General features: G+C 41.6%; 1 protein-coding gene across 10 annotated transcripts in view; it reads left to right on the top strand.

Annotated features, from left to right (window-relative positions):
• Window positions 1–21,416, top strand: part of ZFPM2 (zinc finger protein, FOG family member 2) — a 507,265-nt gene that overhangs the window by 171,498 nt on the left and 314,351 nt on the right. For all 10 annotated transcript variants that reach the window (XM_048841473.2, XM_048841468.2, XM_048841465.2 and 7 more), the window contains one exon: window positions 17,736–17,837. In XM_048841473.2, the coding sequence (XP_048697430.1) occupies window positions 17,739–17,837 (99 nt within the window). In that variant the 5' untranslated portion in view covers window positions 17,736–17,738. The remainder of the gene's footprint in view (window positions 1–17,735; window positions 17,838–21,416) is intronic.

Genomic DNA, 21,416 nt, shown 5'->3' with positions numbered 1-21,416 from the left:
TAGACAGTGAGCAGCACCAGAGGTAACCCTTTTTACCCCTTTCCCCCCTTCCAAGTTCCCGCAGAGAGAAGATAAAAGGGAACAGGGAAGGGTTCTAGTGAGGACCCAGATAGAGCATGTAGCAGAGCTGGTGTTTACCCCCTTCTGTGCTGTGTTATGTATACAGTGTTTACTTTTTAATCCCTTCCCAACCACGTACAGGGAAGGAAGAATTGGGCCCAGAGGTTTTAATTATCCCAAATAGGCACTGAAATTAACAAATCATTGGAAAGGGGCAGGACTGAGTTCCCATGTTATTAGCTTGACTGAGATGGGATACATGGGTATTAACAACTTGGCTACTTAAGGTATTTGGCAGGAGGGAGTTTTCTGTCAGGCTCTATCTGGCTGTTTTATGGAGAGGTGGCATCCTTGCAACCAGCTTCCCTGATAAAGTCCTACTCCCAGTTGGCCGAATGGTGTGGGAGATATCCAAAACTTTTGGACAACCAAGCATTCAGATAACAGAAGTGCTATTTTGAGCTGCGTTTTCACTACTATGAAAATATGGGGACTGAAGGGAGTAATGCTGATGTTTACTTAATACTTTTTGAAGCTTGGGGTACAATGCTTGTCAGAAGAGACCAAGGTCTTCTATGGGAGTGGGTGCCAATACAACCCAGTCTCATCAGCGTTGTAAATCTGCTGGTTTGTAAGCCCCTCCATTTCCATAATCTCCAGCAGTTGGTTGTGATAGGGTGCAATGGACTCACAAAATGTGCTCATTATTTCACCAGTTATACTCAATGGACGAATACCATGCCATTATTTAAACAGTTTGAGCCAGCCATCACTGGTGCTAACAATCGCTAACGGGTTAGTTGAGAAAGTATTATCTGGTGATTAACTAACACAGGGATTCATGGGGGACACACTTCATTTTGTGTAACTACAATTTTTGTAGAAAGGGAGTTTGGATAACTGGATTTATACTGTATGTCCACCCATTAATTCTGGGCTGGAAAATTGGTTTGACCACAAGATTGCCAGACATAGAAAGCAAAGGAGAATGGTTCTGCAAAAGTGTGAAGCAAATTAATCAAACTGATTTTGAGTTACATGTCATTAAACAACTTTCCACTTTTCAAATTATGAATTTTGTGTAGTTTTTCTTTTCCCTTTAACTCATAAATGGCTTGTTAGAACAAAACACCTGGAAAATTCCCAAACCGAACAAAAAAATATGATTTTTAAACAGCAGTTAAAGTTTCTAAATGTCAATAATTGTACTTGTCTGCCTGATCATTTCAAAGGATCAAGAACTCAAAGTAAAGAAATGAACAGTGTGTAAGTGCAGATGTATTATAAGCAGACTCTACAGTTAAAGTTTTCTACTATTTTTATTACAAGTCTCCACAGTTGCTTATAAATAACTTTGTCAGACTTCAGCCATTTTGATTGAATTTTTTTCCATGTCAGGCTGAAATTTTTTAGAAAGTTTCAACAAAAATGGTTCAGATGTTTTTTGAGAATGAAGCCAGAGAAAAGTGTTTTGTCAGTGATAACAGAATAAGATCTTACAGCTGCTTCTTTGAGTAGTTGTAGAACTTTCTTGGAGCAGGGACTAGAAATTTGGCAGGAGGTAGCCCTGGTGTCAAAGGGGTGACTTTGCTGTCGTAGTGAAAATCCATCCAGATTTGTCCAAACTTTAAGCCTCTGAAAATTGCTATTTGCACTTGTCCAGTAATGATTGTTACAAGGCTGTTAGTGAAAATATCTGAAGATTCTGTCTGCAAGGAGCTTGTTAGCCTGAGGCTTCAAGGCCAAAGAAGGACTTTTCCTGCAATTGCTCTTCCTGATTGGTAGGGGCTGCTGTGGTACTTAGCACAAAAACTGAGATGAAGGAGACAATTTCTCTTGTGCTGTCCTTGCTAACAATAGAGAGCATGGAAGAGGAAGCAGCCTGACTTGAATGCAGAGGGGTGAGAGGCAGTGTGGGGACTGAGGCAGGCGGAGTAGTAAAACTGAATGATAGGAGACTGGGAGACAGGCAGGCTGCCAGTGATTGGGAGACAGGCAGGCAGGGTGAGCATCAGAACAGAAAGAAACCAGGGACAGGCTAAGGATGATAGAAACAGAAGTGGTCAGACAAAGAAAGGGGAAGGAAGTCATACTAGGGGATGGGGCAAAAGGGGACAAACTGGAGCTGACAGGGGTAGAAGGGACAGATGCCATAAATGTTTACTTGGCCATGCTGCCTGAGGGAAAAATAGAGTGTGATCATCTCATTAAAGAGACAAGGTGGGTGAGGTAATATCTTTTATTGGACCAATTTCTGATGATGAGAGAGACAAATTTTCAAGATTACACAGGGTTCATAGAATCATAAGAGTCATAGAATATCAGGGTTGGAAGGGACCTCAGGAGGTCATCTAGTCCAACCTCCTGCTCAAAGCGGGACGAATCCCCAACTAAATCATCCCAGCCAGGGGTTTGTCAAGCCTGACCTTAAAAACTCCTAAGGAAGGAGATTCCACCACGTCCCTAGGTAACCCATTCCAGTGCTTCACCACCTTCCTAGTGAAAAAGTTTTTCCTAATATCCAACCTAAATCTCCCCCACTGCAACTTGAGACCATTACTCCTTGTTCAGTCATCTGCTACCACTGAGAACAGTCTAGATCCATCCTCTTTGGAACCCCCTTCCAGGTAGTTGAAAGCAGCTATCAAATCCCCGCTCATTCTTCTCTTCCGCAGACTAAACAATCCCAGTTCCCTCAGCCTCTCCTCATAAGTCATGTGTTCCAGTCCCCTAATCATTTTTGTTGCCCTCTGCTGGACGTTTTCCAATTTTTCCACATCCTCCTTGTAGTGTGGGGCTCAAAACTGGACACAGTACTCCAGATGAGGCCTCACCAATGTCGAATAGAGGGGAACAATCATGTCCCTCGATCTGCTGGCAATGCCCCTACTTATACATCCCAAAATGCCATTAGCCTTCTTGGCAACAAGGGCACACTGTTGACTCATATCCAGCTTCTTGTCCACTGTAACCCCTAGGTCCTTTTCTGTAGAACTGCTACCGAGCCATTCAGTCCCTTGTCTGTAGCGGTGCATGGATTCTTCCGTCCTAAGTGCAGGACTCTGCACTTGTCCTTGCTGAACCTCATTAGATTTCTTTTGGCTCAATCCTCTAATTTGTCTAGGTCCCTCTGTATCCTATCCCTACCCTCCAGCGTATCTACCTCTCCTCCCAGTTTAGTGTCACCTGCAAACTTGCTGAGGGTGCAATCCACACCATCCTCCAGATCATTAATGAAGATATTGAACAAAACCGGCCTGAGGACCGACCCTTGGGGCACTCCACTTGATACTGGCTGCCAACTAGACATAGAGCCATTGATTACTACCTGTTGAACCCGACAATCTAGCTAGCTTTCTATCCACCTTATAGTCCATTCATCCAGCCCATCCTTCTTTAACTTGCTGGCAAGAATACTGTGGGAGGCCGTGTCAAAAGATTTGCTAAAGTCAAGGAACAACATGTCCACTGCTTTCCTCTCATCCACAGAGCCAGTTGTCTCGTCATAGAAGACAATTAGATTAGTCAGGCATGACTTGCCCTTGGTGAATCCATGCTGACTGTTCCTGATCACTTTCCTCTCCTCTAAGTGCTTCAGAATTGATTCCTTGAGGACCTGCTCCATGATTTTTCCAGGGACTGAGGTGAGGCTGACTGGCCTGTAGTTCCCAGGATCCTCCTTCTTCCCTTTTTTAAAGATGGGCACTACATTAGCCTTTTTCCAGTCGTCCGGGACCTCCCACGATCACCATGAGTTTTCAAAGTTAATGGCCAATGGCTCTGCAATCACATCCCAACTCCTTTAGCACTCTCGGATGCAGCACATCTGGCCCCATGGACTTGTGCTCGTCCAGCTTTTCTAAATAGTCCTGAACCACTTCGTTCTCCACAGAGGGCTGGTCACCTCCTCCCCATGCTGTGCTGCCCAGTGCAGTAGTCTGGGAGCTGACCTTGTTCGTGAAGACAGAGGCAAAAAAAGCATTGAGTACATTAGCTTTTTCCACATCCTCTGTCACTAGGTTTCCTCCCTCATTCAGTAAGGGGCCCACACTTTCCTAGACTTTCTTCTTGTTGCTAACGTACCTGAAGAAACCCTTCTTTTTACTCTTAACATCTCTTGCTAGCTTCAACTCCAAGCGTGATTTCGCTTTCCTGATTTCACTCCTGCATGCCCAAGCAATGTTTTTATATTCCTCTCTGGTCATTTGTCCAATCTTCCACTTCTTGTAAGCGTCTTTTTTGTGTTTCAGATCAGCAAGGATTTCACTGTTAAGCCAAGCTGGTCGCCTGCCATATTTAGTATTCTTTCTACATATCAGGATGATTTGTCTCTGTAACCTCAATAAGGATTCTTTAAAATACAGCCAGCTCTCCTGGACTCCTTTCCCCCTCATGTTATTTTCCCAGGGAATCCTGCCCATCAGTTCCCTGAAGGAGTCAAAGTCTGCTTTTCTGAAGTCCAGGGTTCTTCAGTTCTGGGAAAATTACTCAGAATGTCACAGCTAAATACAAGGTGGAACAGATTGTTTAGCAGAAGTAGTTAATACATATTTTAAGGGACCATTTAAGGTAAAGTAGCTCGTTAACATCCCTCCAAACATTGGGAGTAAAGGAAGGGAGGACAGCTGGGGTGTTGTTAGTGAGTTATAGATTGTTATAATAAGCCATAAAGCTTGTGTCTCTATTCAATCCGTGATTTTTAGTGTCTAGCAAAATTATGAATTTAAGCTCTCAGACTTGTCATTTGAATGTATTGTGCAGGTTTCCTTTGAGGATGAGGACTGATAGATTACATATAGAGTGATCACTTTGTGGAAAAGTGCTTACCCATCATGATGTGGTATTTTTGTCTTTTATCATTTTCCTGTGTGAGTTCATCAGAGGATGGACATCTCATTAAAGACTATCATAATGCATACACATAAGGGGACCAAATACAAGTTGCCCAGGCATTTTTTTCCAGACTTTCCCCTACGCACACACTTACCACAGGAAATCCACATTCTTCTGTCTTCCCAAAGTCCATTCCAGTTCTTCCAGATAGTACTGATTTTGTACACTGAAAGAAATGGGGAAAAGATCTGTAGGTCTGATGCCTCCTCTACTTCTTGAGGGCGGGATCTAACAAGTTGTTACACCCATCTCTCTTGCCCTGTGTGGCCGAGAAGCAGTATGATGATGAAGCCTCTCTCAAGGGAAGAGGTATCTAGAGGTCTAGGGTAGAGTCCATGAGGCTAAGGAATTTTCAGCTGGCTACGTGTACAGAAGGGAAGGGGCAATAGCAGAGAGTTGATGGTGGCCTCTGTCTAGCGTTGGAGGATGGGAAAATCATCAGGACAGCAGATGTGGGAATATTCTTGGAGATGTTAGATAGAGGGAAGAAGTAAAGGGAGGTGATGGGCATCTCTGATAATTAGGGGAAGGAGTAGGAGAATCTATTGATACTGACTCTCTCATGGTGTAGATTCAGAGCCTCCATGGCATACAATCTCTGATCCCACCTGACTATCGCATTTTGTGGGGCTTTCTAGTTGTAGCTGTGCTGTGCTGTTGCAGTTCCCTCAATAAACTATCTCATCCCACTGCCCTATTGCTAGAGGCCACATTGACAAATGAATGCTGTAATAGCAAACCTGCAGACATTACTGACTGGGAAGGCATTCCTGGCACCCTTATCACTATTGGTGGTCTTCAGGACCCAAAGCAGGTGGGTGGTCCAATCATAAACCAGTGGTTGGTAGAGTCCATTATAGATGGTGTATGCTTCATGGTCCCAAAGGCCACACTGCTTCAGATGGTGATATAGCTTCTACCACAGGTACTCAGTTTATGATGCAGTGGTATATGGTTAGAGCAGGGAACAGTAAGTTAGTACTGTAGGTTCTATTGTTTCTTCTACCAGAGACTGCTATACTGTGTGAATTTACTACATATTTGCAAAGGGCATGACAAAATGGGGCCCTGGTTCCTAATTGGGGCCCCTCAAAGGGCATCTGCTTTTCCTGTAGAGGTAGGTGAAATATAGTTCCATCTGGAGCTCAAAAATGCTATTCCTGAGTCAGCAAGAGGGGAATGCTTGGGACTATATGAGCATGCAACCTTTACAATGGTCTCATCCTCTGGCTATGGCAGTGAAGGATGAGCCTAGAACTTGAACTGAGCTTTCTGCTCATGTACATCATTTTGCGACTAGGCTGCCAGGCCAGCTTAGGGCTGGAATTTTTTACTTTAAACCATGTGACCTGATTGTGCAGTCAGGCTTGAGATTCAGGGAAATAGCTGCAGAGTGATTCTCTATATAAGTATCAATAAACACAGCACTAAGTTATTTTCCTTCATACTGTATGTGAAAAGTTATCACCACCACCATCTATAATACTTGCCGAACATTTAACACCCTGATTTTTTGTGATTTCCTTCTACCTTCTGGTGTGGGTGGTTTTATTTTGTGTGTAAATATTCTCTGCTTCTTTTCTACCTTGCTCTAATGTCTAACAACCATGCTTGCTGTTTGCTGTGTTCGTTGGATCCGAAAGTAGGTTTAGCTATTTTTTCAGAAACTTTTTTCAATCATTGTGGTTCTTTCCTCCTCAGTAGTGGCTTTAATGATATATTTTTACCTCCTCTGATTCTACAGCAACTAAAAGCAGGATCACCATAAGGCAGCTATACCATAATCACTTTGAGCTCAATAAGGAGATCTTTACAGGAAACTTTGTTCTTTTTCTTAACGGGATTAAGAAGCTCAGCTCTTTAAATTCTTGCATATAACACTGACATTTCCAGGGTGTGTTTTGGACCAGGTAGTTCCAAGAGAAGGAATAAAAAAGAAAAGCCAATATGACTTTGTTTTTTACCTTGCTGGAGGAGCTGTTTGTGCAAATCGCCTATAAGCTTATTGACCTGAATCTTTGACTCCTTGTTTTCTCTGGATTTGGCTGGAGTGTAGACACTGATAGAGCACTGATAGAGGTGATTGAACAGCCCCCAGCTTTGCTTGGCACCAGACCCCACCCCCCCTGAGGCCCGAAATTATCTTTCTCTGGCAATACTTCTGTTTTCCTGGAGCTCGTACGCCTTTATTTTTTTTAGCTATTTTTAATTTGTTACATTTTCTTTATGTAGGCTTTCCAAGTAAATGAAGGGCACATTAATTCTTTTTGGTAAGCAAAGATAGGAGAGGGCATGTATATATGATGATGTGTGTTCATCTCGTAGGACAAAAAAGATTGTGCATGCCATGAAAAAATAACACTTTTCAATAACATTCCTGTAAAGAAATACAGTATCAGACTGATTTATTTGTGTGTAGATTGGGGGTTCAGAGTAAGGCTCTTGACTCAGCAGAGTGTGGGTTAATTTCAGTTTATCGGCATTCCATTCAACTGAGGCAATCTACTTTTCCTGGCTTTGCTGGATCCTGAGCATCGTCCATTTCTTCATCAGATGCAGCATATGGATCCGGAGAAGTAAGGGATCCCTCATGGCAGCTGTAGAAGGGCACAAATTAGTTAGAATTGGCTCTTTCCATGATGAAAGGACGTTTTTTTTCTTACTAACATGTGCCTCCTCCTTAACCCCTTTGTCTGTCATTGCTTTTTATCTCTCTCAGAAGGGCCACAACCCTTTTCTTGATAGAAAAGGAAGGAGATAGCAGAACGTGTTTGAAGTTATTTTTTCACTAGACTGAAGGGTCTCTGAATAGCAACTGGGAGACTGCCTGTCAACTACTCTGTTCTCCTTTCGCTGCTACCCCGGATGTTGTCTCTAGAGGTCAAATCTTGGTCCTACTGAAATGCATGCCAGAGTTCCCAGTGATTTCAGTGGGATCAGGATTTGGCTCTTCATGGCCAAGCACACCCTACTCATAATCAGGAAGCGAGGGCAGTGTCATTGAACAGAAAACTGAATTTCACAATTAACTAGCCAGCTGGATTTTAAAAAAGCAAACAGATAGAGTTAACCAGAGAATGGCTTTAAAATGTGCAGAGCTGTGGGCTGAGAGTAACATTTTAAACTGCTTTAAAGTTTACAAAGCAGTTTAATAAAGTAACTCTTGCCTTTTGAGTCAGTACATATGGGGCTCCTTAAGAACAGTGAAATTGTGAACTTTATCACAGCTGTGATTATTTAGTCACCACAACCCCAAAAGCGATTATTTAGTCACCACAAGTACTGTGCTGTCCCCTTTCCTAGAAATTGTGAAAATTTAACTTGACATGGTAATCACAAAGTAAGAATTTTAAATAAGAGGTAAGCGCCCATAAAATATGAAATACACAAGTGACATACTTTTATCCATTTGCTTGCATAGAGTATTACAGCTGTATATCTGTTTCTGATTTTTTTTGGGAGTGGGACCTTTTATCTCTTCCACCTTTTTCTTCTGATGTTGTCTTCTCTACTTGGTTTTGGATGCTGGTGAAAGTTTTGAAACATTTCATGAGGATTCATTGTCAACCCAAGTCCAAAGAACTCAGTTGTGCACAAGCTTAGCACCCCAATAAGTGGCTGTGGATGGTGGCAATAATATAACTCTCAAAGCACTGGAAAAAATAAAGGAGTCCCACATCTATGACCTGATGGGATAAATATTATCTCTGGAAGGATTATGATGGATGACACAGAACTAAAGGAACCATTTACTTGTGGAAGCTAATTCTGTCACTTGTTTTGACACATAAGATGTCCTGACTGTTTTTGAAACAGCTAATCGGGATGTTACAGGTGTAATATTCTGAACATTCTTGGAATCTGGGAGACAAACTGGATTGGTATGGACTCCCAGGATGATAGACAGGTACTAGTTTTTGTTTTCTGATAATCATTGCAACATAACTCATGGAGGAGTGTAGTGAGTTAGTGGTGGTCCCTCCCCCTCTGGGTCAGTGGGAGGCCACTCCACCTCGCTACGTCATTGGGTATCGCCTAGGGTTGCCAACCTTTCCGGTTTCACAGGGAGCATCCTGGAACTGGGCTCTATCTCCCGGAGGCTACCTAAGCCAAACTTGGAGATTTTAGGCTGCTAAAAGTCCGGAGGGGCTAAGGCAGGCTCCCTGCCCACACTGCTCCTGTGCTGCTCCCAGAAGCAGCTGGCATGTCCCTGTGGCCCCTGGGGGGACCACGGGGTCTCCGCGTGCTGTCCCTGCCCTGAGCACTGACTCTGCAGCTCCCATTGGCTGGGAACCCATGGGGCCTCAGGGATGTGCTGGCCGCTTTTGGGAGCAGCACGGGGCCAGGGCAGGCAGGGAGCCTGCCGTAGCCCTACTGTGCTGCCACCAGGGAGCCAACCAAGGTAAGAGCGTCTCTCCTAGAGCCTGCTTCCCTCACCCCTGCCCACCCCCAATCCACTGCTCCAGCCTGGAGCCCCCTCCCACACTCCAAACCCCTCAGCCCCAGCCCAGAGTCTGCACCCCCTTGTGCAGCCCAACCTCCTGCTCCAGCCCGGTGAAAGTGAGTGAGGGTGGGGGAGAGCAAGCGATGGATGGAGGGGGGATGGAATGAGCAGGGTGGGGCCTCAGAGAAGGGGCAGGGCCTTGGGGAAGGGGCGGGACAGGGGGTGGGGCAAGGGTATTTGTGTTCATGTGATTAGACAGTTGGCAACCCTAACGTCACCTAGAGTCATGGAATTAGCAGAGCATTGAACAGTTTAAGGGCAGAATGGTACAGTCTGAGGCCTGGCCATCGGTCATGGTGGGGCAGCAAACAGTTGAAGGCTCTGGCCTACAGTCAGGGCAGAGCAGCCAAACAGTTAGGGGCTCTGGCCCGTGATCTGGGCAGAGCAGCATGGGGGTTGGGTGTCCTACCTCCGGTGGACAGCCAACAAATGCACGTCTCTTGGCCTAGAGAGGGGAGGCTGCCAATCCAGGGGTGGGGTGGCAGGGGATAAGGGGGCCCAAGCCCACCCAACTCCAGCGGGCCCCGACTTAGTGCCCTAACGGTGGTGGAGTATTCCACCACTGGGTCAGCGGGGAATTCAGCTGCAACATGCTGACCGAGTCTCTGGTCAGCTGCCCCTGGACCACTTCCTACACTCCCTTTGGGGTGTAACTGGATCTATGGGGCCCCTCTGCTTGCTTGGGGTAGAAGGCCAGTGGCAGTCCCAGCGACACCTCAGGGCCTTGGTCCAGCAGCTCTGACCAGTCTTCAGCTCAGCAGGGGTCCACTGCAGTCTCCCAGCTTGGGAGTGGGCAGGGGGCGTCTGTCTTCTTCGGTGGCTGTAGCACAACTGAGCTCCAGGACCCACCCTTTATACTTTCTGTCCCACTTCCTGACTTCCCGGGGGGAGGGACAAGCATGACCTGGCTCTGCCCACAGAGGTTCAGAGAGTGGGTTTTCCCTCTTTGGCTCAGTGGGTGGCCACTCTGCCTCACTACAAGGAGATTTAACTGCTTCTTGGTATAGAGGTTGCTGGAATGCTACAATTCAAATACAAGCAACAAACTATTTCCAATAAGACAACTTAAAATTTCACTTTGTGAGGAGTAGGCACCTATTACTGAGTGTTATGTGGAAAACAGTCTTAGGAGAAGACAATATAACAAGGGGAAGAGTACAGGATCATAAATTATTGCAATGGTAAATTTAAAAGCCTGAGATGTTCCTCTTCTCTGACTCATATTCACTGTACCAGTTGCAAAGGTGGCTGGGAGAGGAATTCACATAAAAAAAACTTAATATTTTTAAAATAGAAAAATAACAGAATTCTTGCTTTAGTGAATCTAGACTATGAGAAGGCTCAGGCAACCCAAAACTGTGTTCTTTGAGGCTTGCCTGGGCCTATTTGAACCCATCTCTCTATTCTACTCAAGGATAAGATACCTGATTAGGATGCCTTTGGGTGAGGCCCCCACAAAACTGCTTAAAGTCCTGGAATTTAGGAGGCAGTCCTTTAGAACCTGAGAAATCTCTTGAAAACTTGAACCTCTAGTTAAAAGTGTGAGGAATTTATTTAGGAATGAACTAAAATATCATAACCACTCTCTCTTTATACCCAGTTATAATCACACTTTCCCTCTCTTTCCAAGATTCTTCCAAGAAACACATTAATATAGGAAGTGACCTGGGATCACAGGTGGATGTGATACAAGTTAATTTTATTTTTTTTACATTGAATTTGACAATGGTACTTTCTGGTCTTAGTGTTAAATAACATAATTCCTTTCCTCAATGATCACTAAAGCTATTGATTCGAACAAATCTAAGAGCTAGATTGTGCCTGAGAGGCACAGTCCACTACTGTGCCCCTTTGTACAGCTTATTCCCATCCCTAAACAGTGCTATCATGAAGGGAGTAGGGTAGGGAGCATTTCCTACATTCCTGCAGCATTGCCAATTCTTAAAATTTTAATCTGATATCTTATGAAATATTGTGCTTCCCTGAAAGCCCCAGCTGCTGGAGTCATATGAGTACGTGAGAATTTCAGCTTTCAAAAAAAAAAAAAAGAATAAAGAGTTTAAAGCAAAAAAAAAAAGGTTTAAAACAAACAAAAGGAAGTATTTCTTCATACAACGCACAGTCAACCTGTGGAATTCTTTGCCAGAAGATGTTGTGAAGGCCAGGACTATAAAAGGGTTCAAAAAAGAACTAGATAAATTCATGGAGGATATGTCCATCAATGGCTATGAGCCAGGATGGGCAGGGATGGTATCCCTAGTCTCTGTTTGCCAGAAGCTGGGAATGGGTGACAGGGAATGGATCACTTGATGATCACTTGATACCTCTCGAGCACCTGGCATCGGCCACTGTCGGAAGACAGGATACTGGGCTAGATGGACCTTTGGTGTGACCCCATATGACCGTTCTTATGAGTACATTTCTAGCCCTAATGGTTGAAGAGTAAAACCTGAAAACATGAACCCTAAGTGCTCAAAGAAACAGCAAATAAAAAGAACTCACAATTTATTATTTTTAAAAAATCTCATGATTTTTAAGACAATTCCTGATTTGTGTGAGCCTGACTCATGACTTTGGAATGCTTGGGGGTTGGCAATACTGCTCCAGAGAGCAGGAATTGCTATTCTGCCTGGCCCTTACATAAATTGTGCCAGGTCATGGGAATGAAGCTAGCATAGGGAAAGTACTAGTCAGCCTCTCTCTTAATCCTTTACCCTTGGGATTCCATATGTGCTGAACCATGGCATAGCAGTTAGGCAGCTGGTGTGCTCAGACCATTGTCCCATTGTTTCCTTGTGGTCTGTCAGTCTTTCTCTCTCTGCCTGTTGTCTCTTGTATTATACTTATATTGTAAACTCTTTGAAGCAGGGACCATCTTTTTGCATACATACAGTACCTAGCACAGTAGAGCCCTAGTCCATGATTGACAATCCTAGGTGCTACCAAAATGCAAATAATAACTAATAATGCCTACTGCTCACATTTTTATACAACAGGGAAGCCTTAATATTTTTCTGTACGTCAGGGGAGGAATGGCTGGGCAAAATTTGAAATTCTGTTAACAAAAGGCTTGATCCTGCAAGATGCGGAGAGGTCTGGCCCTGATTCAACAAAGTACATTGCACGTGCTTAACTGTAAGCATGTGAGTATTCTATTGACTTAGTTACTCACATGCGTAAAGTTAAGCACTTGATTAAGGACCAGACTTGTAAAGGCATTTAGACCCTTAAAGATGCAGGTATGTGCCTAATGGGATTTTTAAAAGCACCTACGTACCTAACTGCCATTGAAATACCTTTAAAAATTGCTCTAGGTACCTGTCTGCAACTTTAGGTGTCTAAGTACCTTTAAAAATCTGGCCCTAAGTGCTTTGCTGAATCAGGATCAAGTGCTTAGAGCCTTTCAAGATTGAGCCCTAAAATAGGGGCTCAAGTTAAGGAATTATTCTTGCAGGTTTGGAGGAGCTGTTCACTGGGGAAAGGATGGGAAGACTAGAGAGCTCCTAGGAATCAATGGTAAACAAGGAAAAGGTTCACCTTGACTCCTCAGATGATATTTCTTGTTGTGTTCATAGAACAGCTTCAGGAAAATTGGTCTGAATATAAATGCTGCCAACTCAAAACTCATAGTGATAGGAGAAAGGAAGTAAGAGGAGGCAGGGATATTGTGTACAGGAAAAGTACTAAGTAATGTAACATTTTTCACAGTTCTCCAGAAAATGCAGTCGTGCAGATGGTGGTTTTCTCTAATGGAGATAAACACATGGATTAGAAAATTAAGCAGTACAGTCACCAACAGAGTATCAAAGATATAGAGAAGAAGAAATGTTAGACTGACTAAATGAACCTGAGAACACAGTGAGGTCATATGCAACCCTTAAGAATACAGTAGTACCTGAAATTGACAGAAATGTCTGAAATTGATAGGATGATTTTGGTATAGAACATTGCATCTGCCTTTCTGGTCAATGAGCGGATTCTGGCAATTGGTAGTTTAAATACTGTGTGCTCACCTTTGTATGTGCACCCCATTATCACTGCCTCCCCCTGCCCAAATGAAAAAAACGAAACACTTTAGGAGAAAGTACCGTGGATTGTCCCCAATATTTGCCATACTATGGTTGAGGAACCTGATTGAGAGATTGTCCAGGGCAAACAGGAGCCTGAAGTTATCCTAAATAAGATTCAGTCCAGGTTAAACACTGACTCCTGACCAGCACTATCCAAACTGAATGTTAAGAAGAGTGCAGAAAGGAATAACAGAAATAGTTTCAGAAAAGCAAAATGCTGAGATGACTGGTTACTACATTTGAAATAGAATTCACCATATTGACCTATGTAGAAGAGCTCAGCTCATTCATGTAGGTGTAGTTCGGGGAATAATTTATTTTCTATGTTGAGGGCCAGATTCTGTTCATACTTTAGATTTACACCACTCATGTTACACTCATGGCTTACATCAGTATAAGTGATGTCAGAGTCTGGCCCTGATAGTTGTAAATTCTCCAGTATCCCAATGCCCTACTTTCATGGCAGCTTCATTGGAAAAGAATACCTCTGTTATATATTTCCTTCTTGCAAGGCGTGTAAGAAAGAATTTCTTAGCATAACATCGTAGCCACTGTAGTCTTATCTACCTTGTCGCCAAACCAAATAAGGTGAAGTATGAAAACGTCATTCTCAATTTATTTTTAATAGCTTCATTTTGAAGGTCAGCATTCTCATACAACAAATGGATTATAAATTTAAGTAGGATTTTTGGCATTATATGGATGTACTATACATGTTCCATATATGCTGAAAACTTACATGACTATCAGCATTAGAGAGTTTTGCTTTTCATTTTTTGCTTTTTTATTTTCTAAGTGCATGCAGAATCTAAGAAAGTTATATTTTAAAATTATTTTACAAGGATCTCCACTTCAGATGGCATGTATTTTAGAACATCCATATGTTGTCAAAATTTAGCAATAAGTTCAATGCAAATCCAGATAACATATTTCAACTTGGATGTGGTTCCCTTCAAAGTATCTGCGGTCAGTCTGCAGGGATCCCAGAAAAGCAACACTATTTTCACTGAGTAAGCTGCTTCCATTGGATTCCCAGGGCCAGATCCTCAACAGGTATATATTGATGTAGTTGGCTATACTGATTTACAGAAGCTGAAAATCTGGTCTGTAATTTCTGCTAGGGTTCCAGTTCAACAAGGTATTTAAGCATGTGTATAATTTTAAGGATGTGAGTAGTCTCATTGGCTTTAGTGGGACTAATAATATACCTAAAATTACACACATGCTTATGTACCTTAATAAATTGGAGCCTAATATGAGAAATGATATTCCTGAGTCTCTGTATCAAACCTAAAAAGAAAAGGAGTACTTGTGGCACCTTAGAGACTAACCAATTTATTTGAGCATGAGCTTTCGTGAGCTACAGCTCACTTCATCGGATGCATACCGTGGAAACTGCAGCAGACTTTATATACACACAGAGAATATGAAACAATACCTCCTCCCACCCCACTGTCCTGCTGGTAATAGCTTATCTAAAGTGATCATCAGGTTGGGCCATTTCCAGCACAAATCCAGGTTTTCTCACCCTCCACCCCCCCACACAAATTCACTCTCCTGCTGGTGATAGCCCATCCAAAGTGACAACTCTTGGATTTAAACTTGGAGAGTGGTCAGTTTGGATGAGCTATTACCAGCAGAAGAGTGAGTTTGTGTGTGTATGGGGGTGGGGGGGTGAGAAAACCTGGATTTGTGCTGGAAATGGCCCACCTTGATTATCATGCACATTGTAGGGAGAGTGGTCACTTTGGATGAGCTATTACCAGCAAGATAGTGAGTCTGTGTGTGTGGTTTTTGGGAGGGGGGTGAGGGGGTGAGAGAACCTGGATTTGTGCAGGAAATGGCCCAACTTGTTGTCACTTTGGATGGGCTATCACCAGCAGGAGAGGGAATTTGTGTGTGGGGGGGTGGAGGGTGAGAAAACCTGGATTTGTGCTGGAAATGGCCCAACTTGATGATCACTTTAGATAAGCTATTACCAGCAGGACAGTGGGGTGGGAGGAGGTATTGTTTCATATTCTCTGTGTGTGTATAAAGTCTGCTGCAGTTTCCACGGTATGCATCCGATGAAGTGAGCTGTAGCTCACGAAAGCTCATGCTCAAATAAATTGGTTAGTCTCTAAGGTGCCACAAGTACTCCTTTTCTTTTTGCGAATACAGACTAACACGGCTGTTACTCTGAAACCTGTATCAAACCTGTTAGTTTTTTTTTTAACAGTATTGAATGTTATATCTGAGAAGTGATGTTTCATTCTGAACAACTATATAAGGATGTTAACAATTTAGGTTTACATTTATGCTGTGAGGGAGAATGAGCACAAACTGAATTCCAAACTTTTAATCTTCCCTCACTCTAGTATGAGCTGTAGTTTGATGTTTGTGACTGGTACAGTCCTTTACCCAAAGCTATCTTGTCTGATGATAAAACCATGAGTGTATGAAGCTCACACATTTTTCATCTCTTTTATGACCTTATCTTCCATGAGCGGCTTCTGTGAAGGTATCCTAACTATAGGGAGCACCTGGAAAACATATATGATATCTATGCTGTGATAAGCAGTTGTGAACAAGAAAGTAGATCTATCATTTCTGAACTGTTCATTGTTAAAAATACTTTGTTGGTTTAGCTGATTGCAAAATACATTATAGGGTGACTAACAGCTACTGTAACACTCCTAGCTGAGAAAGTTCAGTAGTTCTATTGTCGAAGAATTTGTGTAAGAGGTTAATATTGATAGGAATAACATGGATAAAAAGAGCAAGGTTGAGAATCATTGTCTGCCTGTGTGCCTGCTTTGAAATGCTACAACTACTTATAATAAAAGTTGGTTTAATAAAAATTGGAAAACCTGTATTTTATGGTAAGATATTTAATTTTCAGAGACAATGTTTATATATTTGAAATGGTTTATTTGCAAGCTGTCACTGTTTGCCTCTTTGCCTGCATTGTTAGAGACTTTAAAACCCTGACCCATATGTTTCAAATAGTATATTCCGTTTTACAATTTTCCTATCCTTTGAGTCATGATCATTTGTGCCACGTTGAATGATGCTGTGTTCATTTTCCTTTTATTGGATTCACATTTGGTTATGAACACTGGGGCTAGATTCACAAAGGGACTTAGGTGCCTCTGGTATTCACAAGATCTCCTCTCAAGTGCCACCAAACTTTCTAAGTGCCTAAACTCACTCGGCACCTATGTTTTTGCAGTAAAAGTTCCCTACGCATGTGTGTTTCTGCCTCTGAGCATGTGCTGCTGCCCCACTCTGGCATCTGGATGCCTGTCTCCCGTCTAAGCCCCAGCTCAATTAAGAAACTGAGGGAAGACAAGTGTTCAGCCACTTATCTCACTTGCTGGTAGTCTTGCTTTGAGCGAGCCTAATTCCACACAAAGCAACTGGGGGAGGAAAGACAGAAGGCTGCAACTTTCCCTTATAACTTTAGTCCCGTGGTTAGGGTACTCGTCTGAGATGTGGGAGAACACTGGTTCAAACCCCCCATCCCTCCACCTGATGAGGAAAAGGGAGCTGAACAGAGATCTCCCACCTCTCAAGTGAGTGCGGTATCCCTGGGCTATGGGATATTCTGAGATGGGGTGTCCTCAATTTCTCTAGTTAAAGCTATTGGTTAAATAATTAGAGTAATTAGAATAGGGGGCTTGATCCTGGGTGAGTGCTCTAATCACCATATAGAGTCATTCTCATGCATGGTCTCTCTCTTTCTCTCTGGCCCAATGACTCTGTAGTTATTTATCCAAAGTGGAACAGCTTCAACAGGAGAGGCTGAGAGAGAGAGAGACCCACATCAGACTATCCCATACCCAATGGCTAGGGCATTCAATTGAGCGGTAGGATACCCCGTTCAAATTCCTGCTCCTCATCAGGCAGAGGGGAGACTTGAACTGGTGCTCTCTTACATTGCAGGTAAATACCCTAACTACTGGACAAAAGAATATAAGAAAGGTCCTCATTCTTGTCCACACCGATCTCCAAGAGAGGTTTCACAAGGATTGATTGATCAAGCCTTATATACATAGTTATTTGTAGCCATTGATTATTCACGGGTGTTTAGTTGGTCAACAATGTTATCTTCTCTCTCTTTATATACTGTATAATATATGCACTCACATACACACATGCACACTTATTATGGATATTCTATCTGAGTGTCACAGAAATTATTTAAGTTATGTATTCCTTCTTTTCAGGTGATGAAGAGGGCAGCCAGGAAACAGCAGAATCAGATGGTGATGCACAGTCAGAGAAACCAGGACAACTCATTGTGGAGACAGATGACTGGGATGGGCCAGGTAGGAGAAAACAAATTAAAATCCAGAATAAATAATTTAAAATGGAGACTCTGAGAATGTTTTCTTCATGTTTCAGTAAGTAGGGTCATTGTTGCATTGTTTTTTCAATGGACAAAACTTCCTGGGTTCATGTGATGCCTTGGGAATCTACAGATAAGAGCTGAGGAAAAATGCTTCACCAGACAGCTGTTCTGCGCATGTCCATCTTGCATGAAAATTATACAGCGTAATGTTCCCATGATATTTCTACTAGAAATAAAAAAGTTGTTATTCCTTCGCATTTTGAGGATTGAATGCAGGATTGGAGTTACCAAAAGGCTCCCAGTTTCATTGTTGCCTATGTCTGGTAGTGCTTGCTTCTGTATTCTACTCTGTTTTCTGTGGCCAAACATCTGTATCTAGTTCCAAACTCTGAGCTTAACAAATGAATATGGCTGCCAATGCTGTTTTCAAGGACTTTTCTTATCAGTTTTCATTTGATATAAATAATTTAACACACCCTGGTCATTGACTTCAGTGTTAAGAGAGAAGAAACCTTTTGACTGCAATCAATAAACTGTAAGAGCGTCATGTGTGAACAGAAATATGCAGTAACATTTTCTGTTATGAACAGTAAAAACACTGCAAATACATTTTTGGAGGAACATTAGGCAGTATAACAGTTCTATGGGCATGCGAGAGAGAGAGAGCTCCAAACAGGTATTAGTTATAAATAGGTAAACCTTGGTTTGTGTTGTAAAGACACATTAAAACAAAGGGTTAGATCCTACAGTCCTCACTTTGGCAAACCTCCAGTTTAATTCAGTGGGATTTTTTAAGCTACAGATAACAGAATTTGTCCCCAATCATTGTATTTAATATATTTCTTCATTGCCAAGGGCAAAACATATATTTGAAGCCAAACATATCCTTAAAGTAGCTGTGTTTCTAAACAGAGAACATTCCCCTGAAAAGGATGAGCGTCAGAGAAGAGAGCCATGAAAGTATTCTAGCAATAATTTATAATGCAATAACACTTTTCATTAGAAAAAAAATCCTATATTTCAATCACATTTTCATCCTTGCTTGAATTTGCAAATTACTGTGTGCTGTGCATGAAGAGGAGAGAACTCCTGTGGTAATTTTCTGAAACCAGAAGCTGGAAAATATAATGCAAACAAAAATGAAGATACAGTATATCTCTGATTATTATGATGTCATTTATAATGTTGTTAATGATATACACAAATATGTTTATATTCTGTACAAAGCAATGTAGTATTATATAAAACAAGATTTGGTATTAAAATGTATTACAGTAAATTTAAAATTGCATGAAAACCTCTTCTGAAAGGGAACAGCTTCTTCTAGCTTCTTTACAGTTTTGGAGATTGTTATTGTTGCATTAAATTTACTCCCTTTAACACGGGAATAAAATGTCTCTTAAGAATCTTAAGTTTTGTGATTTCTTTGTTTTTAGAGCAAAATGAATGTACTTGAGAGTAGAATTTTTATGATTGGTTATTATTGTCTTATGTGAAATAAATGCATAGGAATATTTTAGGGGATATTTTTGAGGACAGCAAGAAGTAAAAGGTTTTGGGTTTTTGTAAGCAAATTCTTACGTAGATACTTGGTGATTTTTGTCCCGGATGTTAAAAGGGTAAGAAGATACATTTCTTGAATTAAATGTATCATGACATACTAGAGATGAAGATGGAAACTGAGAATGAATATAAGGAAACTCCTTTTTGTCCTTAGAAAAGTGACCACTACTGAAATAAATCAGAGCTTTAATTAATTTAAATATTATTCTTTCACATGGAAATAACATGTTTGTAGCACAGAAGAGAATAAATATATCACATGCCATGCTCCTGCCTCTCTCTCTCTCTCTCTCCCCCTCTCTCTTCTAGTTCTTTAAATGAAATTCTGTATTCATTCTTTTGCTAATATATATAAAAAACAATAGAAGATTATTTTCAAACACATAATACAGGAAAAATGAAAATATTTTCTCCTTGTACAATTTTTGTGTAAATCTAGTGCTCATGAAATTTACTGGCTTGACAGTGTGAGAGAATGAAGTCTTTGGTTATTTGAAGATTATGTACCAGTACAGCATAGGAAGAGCCAGTACAAACTTCCCTACATCTCTCCCAATGTGCCTCTGCCCTTTCTTAGAGAATCCACCTCTCGGCGTTAGAGGGTGGCATAATATCCATTTCCTGTTCAAGCCTTTATCTCTTCACTGAGATGGAAGTTGTTAATAGTACCAATTGTGATGGTGCTTTATGTGATACCAAGAGCTGTCCACCGAGATCTGGATTGTGACCATCAAGGGCTGTGGAACAGTCATTAAATGGTACCAACTTTATTTTGACCTAGGCTGAATTTTAAAAAATTGGTTTCTTTCTTTGTTTATATTTGTAAAATTCACGGTTATTTGCTGTGACATCATGGTGTTTTGTAAGGTTCCCAGCTGCTGAGGGATTCAGGCTGTGAGATATTTATTAGTATTTAACTTATAATTAAGGATAGGTCCCAACCAAAACCCCAAATCTGAAAACGAGTCCCTTGTCTTTTTCTTAAAAAAAAAAAAAAAAATTGCTTCATGAAACTGTGCCAATGTGTCCAGAGACTTTAGCAACTGGATGCATTTTTAAAAACAAAAATAAATTAAAAAAATATTTTTTTCCGTCTAAATGTTCTGCAGTTACAGACAGCTCCTATTAGGATTTTCTTTCAGCTCACAAGATTACCTTACCTTCACTGACTGTAAAACAGCTCCAGGGGAGCCATCTTGGGTAAATGTATGTGTAAACTGTCCTCAATATTAAAATTTTTTGTTCCTCTATTGTGTTAAAAATATTAATTTTTTAAATAACAGAGGTCTCTCTGCAGACACGCGGGCTGGAGCAGATGGACTGTGCCCTGGAGGCTGTCAGGCAAGGGCAAATTCCTTAATTTTGCTTACGCTGTCATGCTGCCTTATCTCAAATCTTTCTCACTTCTGTTTGGACATGTTCTAAGGGACGGATCTTGCTTCCATTTAAACTAATGGCAAAAGTCCCAGGATCAGAAAGAGTTTGTGGAACACAATTGGGTATTCGGTGTGGAAAATTTTATTTGAAAAGGATTTATTTTCCAAAAGTGATGTGCGAATGAAAACAGAGGTCTATGAGGGAAGTAATTTTTCAGCCTTAAATATAGTATTTGTTATTAAATGAGTGCCTGGTATGTGCTATGGCTCCATAATCTTTACATTTAGGATATCTATGTTCTAAGATAATAATGATCACTGTTTTAACACATATATTCTCTACGCAAAAGAATAAATGGACACAAATCTGACATCAGGAATCATAACATTCAAAAACCGATAGGATAACACTTCAACCTCTCTGGCCACTCAGTAAAAGATTTAAGGGTGGCAATTTGGCAACAGAAAAGCTTCAGAAACAGACTCTCAACGAGAAACTGGCTGAGCTTGAATTAAAATGCAAACTAGGTACTATTAAGTTGGGTTTCAATAGAGACTTGGAGTGGCTGGGTCATTACACATATTGAATCTATTTCCTTAAGTTAAGTATCCTCACA

This window comes from Caretta caretta, chromosome 2, assembly GCF_965140235.1.
Source record: "Caretta caretta isolate rCarCar2 chromosome 2, rCarCar1.hap1, whole genome shotgun sequence".
Lineage (NCBI taxonomy): Eukaryota > Metazoa > Chordata > Testudines > Cheloniidae > Caretta > Caretta caretta.
Note: the sequence above shows the minus strand (reverse complement) of the source record. Positions and strands in the feature narration are given on the sequence as shown.